This window comes from Taeniopygia guttata, chromosome 11 (assembly GCF_048771995.1).
Source record: "Taeniopygia guttata chromosome 11, bTaeGut7.mat, whole genome shotgun sequence".
In the NCBI taxonomy this organism is placed as follows: domain Eukaryota; kingdom Metazoa; phylum Chordata; class Aves; order Passeriformes; family Estrildidae; genus Taeniopygia; species Taeniopygia guttata.
This window is the reverse complement of record NC_133036.1, coordinates 9446438-9456388: the sequence shown is the minus strand read 5'-3', so window position 1 is coordinate 9456388 and position 9951 is coordinate 9446438. Positions and strand designations below refer to the sequence as shown.

Below are 9951 nucleotides of genomic sequence, written 5' to 3'. Positions count from 1 at the left end.
TAATAGCAAGATGCATCTAAGTAGGGAACACCTACCTTGGGCCAGTGACTATTGTGGATGCTGTGGTTAATAAGATATCTACGAGAGAATGATGAGGAATTCAGATCCCTTTCTAGACTGGATTACCAGACCCTGGCCTCCCTTCAGACAAGGGGAAATCGTGTTTGTACCACTTATTTCACTGGCCATTAATGCTATTCCTAGAGGATACCTCATTTAGATGTGCTTTCTCCTGCTCCTTCCACTTCATGTTTTACCCAGCCACAGACAAAACTATCAGATCAGTGCAGTTTCCTGTAACAGGTTTTTCCCACGTTTTAATGACTATAACAACCAGAGAGTTCAGAAATACACAGTTTTTATTTCAAAAACAAATCTGAGAGAAGAGAGGAGCTGCTAAATTGGGTCAGTGATTCACATAGCCTGAGATCCTGGTCGTCACGGTGGGGAGCAGCTGGAAGTTTAGGAAAAACACCAAAGGACAGAGCATGGAATGATCCCTCCCAGTGCATTCCTCCTGCAATCAGACATCCTTCAAATTGCCTCCAGACCACCCTGGCTAGCAACCACTGAAAGCTGCTCTAATAAAAATAGATCTCATTTCTCTCCAAATCCTTTTATACTCCTGACCTCCCCAGCATCCTGTGATGAGTTCTGCACTCAAACCAGGGGTGGTTTTTTTTGCAGGGAATTACTTTTTTTTGGAAAGCTGCTGCTTGCTAACGTTGCTGGGATGATCTTGTAGATGATCACAGGGGAGAGGCAGCAGTGGCAGGGTCAGCTTTGGAGCCAAGCTGCAGATTTGGAACCGGCTGGGCGGCCTCGTCCCTGCGGGAAGAGCAGCGATGCTGAGCTGGTGTCTGGTGGAGAGGAGGAAGAACAACACCCCCACCCTTCCATTTCTCCCATGGGGTTGATCTGGGAGCAGATAGGAGGTGGAATTGTGTCAGCACTGCCAGATGAAGGCTCCCTGGGGCAGCTCCAGGCCAGCCAGGGCTGTCTGGACTTGCAGAACCGGTCCCGTTTGGGTTTTATCCGAGGCTTTCCCTGCTGGCTCATTCCCTCCACCAGGCAGGTTTGGACAGCCCAAGAGGGGAGGGAGCAGGGAGCTGTAAGCAGCTGCAGGTTCAAGTTCAACCAGCAGGTATTTTGTACTTTTGGCCTGTTTTATGTGCTTTAAATATGTCTGGTTTTCGGAAGGAGCTGCGGTCTCCATCTGCTGAAAGTCATTTTTTGGCATTTCCTCTAGCAGCCAAGGATTAGTGTTTATTTTAAAAAGCAAACAAAATATAAGCAACAAAATTTGCCTTTTTCGTTCACGAGAGCAAAGATTCCATATGGAAAAGGCTGCAGGGAAAGAGTGACAAACACGTGGCAGGAGGAGCAGCACTTCACTGAAAAGGGAAGCACATTCTTTGTGGATATAATTTTATCCCATACATTTCTGTGGGGATTTTATGAACATTTATCTGTTCAAATAAATCCTGTCCACACAAATCCTTGAGTGAGCAAGTTCTACCCCTAAACTGCCTCTGTTTGGGGTGAAGACTCTTTTTCTAAACAGAAAAAGACAGATTTTCTAAATATGAGACTGTCCAGAATGGAGCATCCTGCAACTCATAAACCTATATGAAGTTTAGGTTTTATGGAGACCTATATAAAACCCACATATACCTATAAAACAAACAAATTTCTGCACCCATGAAGTGCTTGTGCAATTATTCCTTTTCAAATAATATAAGTGCTTGTCAATTTAATAAGCACATTAGGCACTAAATGGGCAACATTTTTTTACATCAGGTAAAAAAATCAGTGCATTTATGCTTCAAATACCTGTGGAGTTATAGCCACACAAGTCAATATAGGAGGATGGGAGATTTTAACCTCTTCTTGCCTGTCATTATTTTACCTGTAATAAAATTCAACCAGGCCCCAGCCTGGTGTCAACCCATTGAGTTGGAAATCTGCAATGCACTCGTGGAAAACTCCACTCCCTGTCAGGCCGTTGTACACCACAGGGCAGGTCTGCTTATCCAGAGCTGCAGAAACATCAAAGCTCTTGCCACCTTGGAGAAGAGTAAAAAGGGAACAATGTCACCAACTTTCAGTAGTATTTTATCTCAAAACAATCCCAATATCTATTATTTTTGTGTATGGGGGTTTTTATGCTTTTTTGAAGAGTGATAGTTCTGTCTGCTCTGTAAATCAAGTAAACTGATCAACCGTATTTCCAGCTGAATCCACCTCATAACAGATGTCCTGACACCCCCAAAAAAGTGGAAATCACTATTTTATGTGGATTAGCACAAGCAACAGTCACCACAAACAGAATCTCTAACTCTCCCTCTGTGGCCTGTGGCCCTGATCCTGCAGTGGACACATTTCACCCGGGACACACCACAACTATAATTTAATTTAAGCAGGGAAGTGCCCATGACAGTGGGGTTGGAACCAGAGGATCTCCAAGTCCCTTCCAAGCCAAACCATGATTTTCTGGTTCTAAGTAGATTTCTCAAGGTGTAAGATGATGCATTCCCCAGGATCACACGGAATCTCACTGAACAGTCTTCCCTCCACTAAAGGAACTACAGGCCAAGAAATGAAGATGTAGTGGACTGTGCTGAGCTTACCAGCAGTAAAACTGACTCCATACTCATCCTGGATAAGCCCATCCTCAGCCAGCTGAGCCAGGGAGGCGTTGGACCACTCGATGCCAGCCTTCCTCCCATCAGGAAAAAACACATAACCTACAGTGAGGCTGAAGGGGAGAGGAATGCAGCAGGTTTAAAGTTCAGCCAAAACTCAAATGCACCAGAACAATGGCAGAGAGAATTGGGACCGCTGTGCCTGGAGAAGAGAAGGTTCTGGGGACTTCCAAGAGAGATGGAGAGGGACTTTGGAAAAGGGCTTGGAGTGCCAGGATAAGGGGAAATGCTTCCCACTGCCAGAGGGCAGGGTTAGATGGGATATTGGGAAGAAATTCTTCCCTGTGAGGATGGTGAAGCCCTGGCACACATTGCCCAGAGAAGCTGTGGCTGCCCCATCTCTAGAAGTGTCCAAGGCCAGGTTGGATGAGGCTTGGAACAACCTCGGGGCTATGGACACTGGTCTTTAATCTTCTGGATGCAGAGAACACCAGTGGGCAAGGCAGGGCTCCCTGTGGAATGCCCCACTACAGCTGGAACCTTCTCAAACAGCTCGGAGTGCCCAGTTTGTACCTCTAAATCATCCAGACAGACAGGCAGCTCCATCAGCCCTCAGCAACTGTAGGGAAAGGAAGCAAGGGAAGGTAAATCTGTCCTTGTGACTAACTGCAAATAAAAACTGGGAGTAGGGAGCATGAGGGCATGGAGGGAAACTGGGCTGTACAGGTTCAAAGCAGGAATTTGCACACAGGTGTCCTGCAGAGCAGCTTTTGCTACCTCTAAGATGAGTGGTTTTAGCAACATGAAGTTCTTTGGTCACTTACTGAGTTGTGGTAGCTGGCATGTTAATAACTGTTAAATGTGCTGCAGTCCCATCCTGCAAGAGAGAGAAAGAAAAAGCAGCCAGAGTTGTGCAGGTTCATTTCTGAGGGCCCTTCACTGGCTGGACCAAGAAGACACTGGATAGAATTCAGCTTATGCAATGTGCTAAAATCCCCTCACTACATCTTCTGTGAAAATCTGGCTGCAAGCAAATCCAAATACATTCAGGACAAATTAAGGACAATGGGAACAACAGAAAGTCCACAGCAAAAGGACACAGGAGGGAAACAAAGCCTAAAAAGAATTACAAAACTGGTGTACTGTGACCAGACTTCTAACCTGTATTCATCTATGTCTGGGAGCAGCAGATAGGGAAAATGTTAAGAAGGAACTGGAATCTCCTGGTTTTATTAATTTCTCTTCTATCCTTAGGTCTGGACTCTTCATGGTCCACTTGGGCTGCTCTGAGGCAAATTTAAGCCTCCTCTGATGCTATAAATATACAGACACTCAGGGTAAGAGGACTCCAAACTTCCATCTGCAATAAACTTCTTAATGAAGTCAGCTGGCTTTTAATTAGGGGCAGAACAGCCACAGTCACTTTGAGTCTTGAAAAACTGGACAACAGGGAGAGGTTGCTTTTGTCATACACATTGTGGTGCCAAAGCTCAGTCCTAGTAAAAGATACACAGGCACATGATAAATCAGGATTTGCACAGAAGTGGCATTTTCCAAGCTGGGAAAAGAACTTTTATTCTGAATTCAGTCTAAACCCCTGTAATGCTGCCTATAATAGAGAGTTTTGATTTAATGCCTGGCTTGGCAAAGGAAATGCCTTTTCAGGAGCATCTGCTGGGCTTGGCTGGCAGCTGGCAGGGCCTGCCCTCAGCGTGTCCCTGGGCTGTGTGCTCCCAGCACACACAGCTCTGCCTCTCCCCCACACAGCACTGCAGAATTATGGCTCAGCACAGGCAGAAATATTTGCTGACTGCTGTCATGAAGGCTTAGGATGCTTCAAACACCTCAGGCTTCCCATTAATGGGAATCAGCTCTGCAGCAACTCCATGGAGTGCTGGGTACTGCAGCAGCTGAGAATCTCTCCCGTAAAGCTATTTGCCTAATTTTTCCTTGAAAGAGCCAAAACAAACTGTTTCAAGTATCAAACAAGTTTTGCTTCAATCAGTCTTGCGAAATCTCAGTTTTTACACACACAGTTCTGCTTTTGAGAGCTGCTCCCAACACTGATCTGGGCTAATGGTGCCACCAGTGAGCACTTCTGACTGTGCACCATGGACATTCCCAAATCCTTATTTCTGGATGCTTAAATATGCCTGAAAATCTCAGAAAAACTTCCTGGTTAAATAGCACATTGTCATGTTAATACCTACTTCAAAGTGTGCCAAAATCATGACATAACGGTAAATCTCAGCCCAATTCCGGACACCTGCAAAAAAAGAACAAAATCCCCCAACCTGGAGTTTCACCATTCCTGGGAAATGTCAACTAACAGTACCTGGCTTCACAATAATTTTTTTTATATAAAGCAATATCCAGTAATTGAGGTAAGCAATGTATGACCCCAAAACAGTGATGGTATTTCCTCTGGAATATCTTAATTGGTTATTTTAACAGATAATCCTTAATCTCACTGCCCTGCCAGTGCCAGCTACAGTGAAGGCATTCCCTTCTGGGAGGGAGGGAATTCTTTCCAGGGCTGTTACCATAGGAGTGGCTCCGAATGCCTTTGAGGGAAAGTTCAGTTTTCCCACAATTTTCGATTTCAATCTCTCCAACAGACCGGCCCCACTGCTCGTGTCGGAAATGCTGCTCCCTTTGGCTGGAAGGAAGAAAGGAGTGGATCAGCACAGGCAACAGCTCCAGTTCTCCTCAAGAAGCCTCAATGCCAACCTGGTGCATTTATTCCCCAAAATGAAGGAAATTTCAGAGCATCTGGACATGGCTAGCCCAGATTTCACACATCATTTCTACATTTCCCAGTTACTGTTACATAACGAGACACCTGAGAATGAATGAAACAGCAGCAAATTCTCACCCTGACAGAAAATAAAGTCACCCTTTGTTTGAAGAAATGCTGGGCTGCCAAACAGCTGCTGCTTAGAACTCAGCAGGCATCACCAAACCCCAGACATTATTGATATACATAATTTCTGCTTCTATTTAGATAACACACCATTGATTCTCATATTTAACCCATCCACTTCAGCTCCTTTCTCACAGGATTATATTCCTTTTCTTACCTATACCTGGACCATTGACTTTGGAAGCTGACTAAACCAATGAAAACAGAAAGAATAAGAATAAGAATAAGAAAAAGAACAAGAATAAACTAAGAATAAGAATAAGAATAGGAATAGGAATAGGAATAAGAATAAGAATAAGAATAAGAATAAGAATAAGAATAAGAATAAGAATAAGAAAAAGAACAAGAATAAACTAAGAATAAGAATAAGAATAGGAATAGGAATAAGAATAAGAATAAGAATAAGAATAAGAATAAGAATAAGAATAAGAATAAGAATAAACTAAGAATAAGAATAAGAATAAGAATAAGAATAAGAATAAGAATAAGAATAAGAATAAGAATAAGAATAAGAATAAGAATAAGAATAAGAATAAGAATAAGAATAAAAGAATGAGAATGAGAATGAGAATGAGATTGAGAATTAGAATAAGAATAAGAATAAGAATAAGAAAAGAATAAGAATAAGAATAAGAATAAGAATAAGAATAAGAATAAGAATAAGAATAAGAATAAGAATAAGAATAAGAATAAGAATAAGAATAAGAATAAGATGCTGAGGGTTTCACTCAGATGTCAGGAAGATCCCACCTGTGTGCAGGATCCCCCAGGTGTGGTGTGGCATTGAAACCAAGAGCCATGTCCTTTATTAGAGCACTTCAAATTAAACTTACCTTCTAAATTCAACTATAACACACATCAGACCTTGAAGAGAACTGTAGGAAAAATTATTATTAACCCCATAAGACATTCATCTTGCCCCTCACTTTTTGACCCTCTGGAAGAGCTCGATGGTCCATGGCTCCTGGGCTAAAGCACGAGCAAATGTGCTGGGGTTATTATCAACATTAAAGTTAAAAACGTCTGTGAAGTTCTCCCAGCTAGAAAAGAGAGAAAAAAAAAAAAGACATTATTAGTATCCAGCTCATATAAGGCCAAGTTGTGCACTTGCTACTTTGACAGAAGTAATCTTTGTATTTTATTGGAAAATTCTGATTTTCGCCATTCTAAATGAGCCGTGAGCTTACTGTACATCCCAGAGCAAAGATGAAAAACTTACTGCAAAGAGAATTTAACTGGTACAAGTTCTCCTTCCTCTTCACTCCACTGCTGTCTGTAGGGTCCTTTCCTGCAAGGCAAAGCACTATAAATTTATATCAGTCCTGAACAAACAACAAAATGTTTCTTGCATGTTTGGAATTGGGTGGAATTGAAGAATCTATAATATTATACACCACCAGTTTTATTTTCATTCCTTAAAAACCAAAGTGTCTTAGTTACCAAGTGGCTTTTGGTTCATGCTGGTTAAATTTAAAATAAATTAAATATATTTCCAGATAGTGCTGAAAAAAACCTTGGTTTTATGTGTAGATAAATGAAATTAGGGAGTGCTGCAGTACCTGAGTAATCCATCAAAATTTATCTTCCAGCACATTTGGGGCTCCAGGTATTCCATAGTGAGTCCTCCTCCACTCCAGATCTCTTTGGAGTCATCTCTCACCATCATGTTTGGGTGCTGTGGGTGCTAAAAAGAAGAAAAATTTCAGGAAAACATTTGCTTAATTCAATTGTGAGGATGCCACAAAGCAGTCTTGTTATATTAAATAATACTAAAAAACGAATATAATGCACATCAATCCTCTCTTTTTTTCCCCCTTATATTCTCCAAATAGGATTTCTCTTGCTTTTTCTGGTCATGGCTACTTAGTGAAATAGATTTGTGAACATAAAGAGAGTTGAGCGCTAAGGGATTTATGTCCTTCTTTACTATGTAGCCAGCTCTTAATAAAAAAAGAAAATCCGCAGGCAAAAATCTGATTAATGATATCTGATTAAGCTTTCTTTTCAGCAAGAATGAAGCAGATGTGCACAGAACTCCCTAAAAGCTTTTCCCTCTCTTTTAAAGAGGCAATTCCAAATGGTTTTTATAGCATGAAAATTAAAAAGGGGAGGAGAAAACCAACCATAAGCAGAAAATGGAACTCATTAACCACATGCTGCACCTGATTGGAAAGACTGGATGCTCAAATTCTTCCTGGGGGATTTAATAAGGCACTTTTTAGAAACTGCTGTGTTTTGTGCAGATTGTGGGGAAGGGGAATGAGTGTCAGATCCTACAAAAAAAGAGCCATACCCAGAACTCTGACCAGTTCTACCGCTGACTTTGACACAGCACTGGTGCCTTACTGGTGTGGAGATGCAGAGAACATAAATCTTGGCTTGGGGTCCCATCACAAGTTCAAGAAAGGAGTTAAGGACTGCTCCTGAACATCACCCCAGCTCCAGCACCTACTTCAAACTCGCCTATCCCATCCAGCCTCAGGAAGAGCCACATCTCACAGAGGCCAGCGGGGCGTCGGGCCAGGCGAGCAATCACAAAGGTCCTGTTGCTCTCTGCAAAGCCTGTGAAGTACAAGGAGTCCAGAGCCTGGGGAAAGGGAAATGGATTTCAGCTCCAGCTGGAGGCAGGAAAGGGAGGGGAGCAGCTCAGCAATCCTTTGTTTTCCATAGGCTTCTGCTCAGGGATCAAATTTTGCTTTCACTTTTTGTATGACATAGCAGACATCCCGAGAACAGCCAGGCAGCTTTAAAAGCAGCACTGCGGCCTCAGCCAAAAGAAAGGAGAACTAAAAAAAAAAACCAAAGATGTTGGGCACTGAGGGGTGCCAAGGACCGGGATGCAGGGAACAGGAGTACTTGAGGGATTGCCAGGGCGATGCAAGGTGTTGGAATGCAGAGGGTGCAGTGGGGTGGAGGTGGTGTAGGTCCAGGGAAGTTTGAGCCCAAAGGGGAAAAGGTGTTCTGAGGGAACGAGGGGATGCCGGGGATGGGGGTTCCAAAGCTGGGGGGACAAGAGGATGCCAGGGATGGGGGTTCCAAAGCTGGGGGGACGAGGCTGGGGATGAGAATTCCAAAACTGGGGGAATGAGGGGATGCTGGGGATGGGAATTCCAAAACTGGGGGAATGAGGGGATGCTGGGGATGGGAGTTCCAAAGCTGGGGGGACAAGGGAATGCTGGGGATGGGAATTCCAAAGCTGGGGGGACAAGGGAATGCCGGGGATGGGAGTTCCAAGGCTGGTGGAACAAGGGAATGCCGGGGATGGGAGTTCCAAAGCTGGGGGGACAAGGGAATGCCAGGGATGGGAGCTCCAAAGCTGGGGGAACAAGGGGATGTGGAGGATGGGAGTTCCAAAGCTGGGGGAACGAGGGGATGCTGGGGATGGGAATTCCAAAGCTGGGGGGACAAGGGAATGCCGTGGACGGGAGTTCCAAAGCTGGGGGAATGAGGGGATGCCGGGGATGGAATGCCAAGGAAACAGGGAGATGGGAGCTCCAAGGATGGAATGGGAGCTCCAAGGAGATGGGAGCGCCAGGGATGGGGGACACAGGGATGCCAGGATATGCGAACGGGGTGTCGCAGAAGCCGCTCCCAGCGAAGGGGGTCTCAGGACCGGGCCACTCACGTGGGGGTCGGCGCGGAGCGGGCGCGGCCGGCGCGGCTCGGCGGTGCCCGGGGCCGCTCGCTGCCGGCAGGAGCCGAGGCAGAGCAGGAGGCAGCCCAGGGCCCAGCGCTTCAGCGGCGCCCAGGAGCCGGGACCGGCCGCTCGTCCGGCCCCGAGAAACGCCACCAGAGCCGCGGCCAGCAGCGCCAGCAGCGCCGGCATCGCGGGCGGAGAGATGCGGGACACGGAGAGATGCGGGTCCGGAGAGATGCGGGCACGGAGAGATGCGGGCGCGGAGAGATGCGGGACACGGAGAGATGCGGGTGCGGAGAGATGCGGGACACGGAGAGATGCGGGACACGGAGAGATGCGGGCGCGGAGAGATGCGGGTGCGGAGAGATGCGGGACACGGAGAGATGCGGGTCCGGAGCGGCGCTGGCTCCGGCCGCCCCCAAACCCCGCCTCGGGGCCGCTCCCCGCCGCCTCCCGGGATGGATCGCTGTCATTTCCGCGAGGGGCTTGTCCAGCTCCGGTTTATTTACCAAGGGAAGTTCAGGCAGTTCCAGAGCGAACCCGCTGGTGATGCGGTGCAGGAAAAGCGGGTGTTCGGCTCTCTTCCCCGAGCCTCCCAACTCTTTGCTGCAGATTGCTGAAGGACAGTCCGCTTAAGATTGGAGATATGAAATAAGTGTTTGATAAGGAAGGTGGTGAAACACTGACACAGGTTGCCACAGAGGTGAGGGATGCCCCATCCCTGGAAACATTTGTATGCAGCTTTG

At 45.8% G+C, this 9951-nt stretch overlaps 1 protein-coding gene across 3 annotated transcripts; it reads right to left on the bottom strand.

The window, feature by feature from the left end:
- Positions 1 to 341: 341 nt before the first annotated feature.
- LOC101233820 (uncharacterized) lies at positions 342 to 9625 on the bottom strand. 3 transcript variants are annotated; one of them, XM_032750476.3, is made up of 11 exons: positions 9194 to 9623; positions 8021 to 8155; positions 7128 to 7252; positions 6788 to 6856; positions 6495 to 6608; positions 5189 to 5304; positions 4856 to 4911; positions 3470 to 3522; positions 2631 to 2758; positions 1910 to 2066; positions 342 to 828 (listed from the first exon to the last, which is right to left on the bottom strand). In XM_032750476.3, exons 1-11 carry the CDS (start codon positions 9392 to 9394, stop codon positions 750 to 752), a joined length of 1233 nt encoding a protein of 410 aa, XP_032606367.3. In that variant the 5' UTR covers positions 9395 to 9623; the 3' UTR covers positions 342 to 749. The 3 variants fall into 3 exon arrangements, with proteins under 3 accessions (XP_032606367.3, XP_072790305.1, XP_072790306.1); XM_072934204.1 differs by lacking the exon at positions 6495 to 6608 and having other exon boundaries at positions 9194 to 9625; XM_072934205.1 differs by lacking the exon at positions 8021 to 8155 and having other exon boundaries at positions 9194 to 9625.
- Positions 9626 to 9951: the final 326 nt, after the last annotated feature.

Bases quoted from the DNA above. Each gene is read 5' to 3' on its own strand.
- LOC101233820 (XM_032750476.3), bottom strand. From the start codon at position 9,394: ATGCCGGCGCTGCTGGCGCTGCTGGCCGCGGCTCTGGTGGCGTTTCTC. The intron at 6,609-6,787 runs GTAAGTTTTTCA...TCTCTTTTCTAG, and splicing joins CCAGTTAAATTCTCTTTGCA to CTGGGAGAACTTCACAGACG. The intron at 829-1,909 runs GTAAAATAATGA...CTCTTCCCGCAG, and splicing joins CTGGTTGAATTTTATTACAG to GGACGAGGCCGCCCAGCCGG.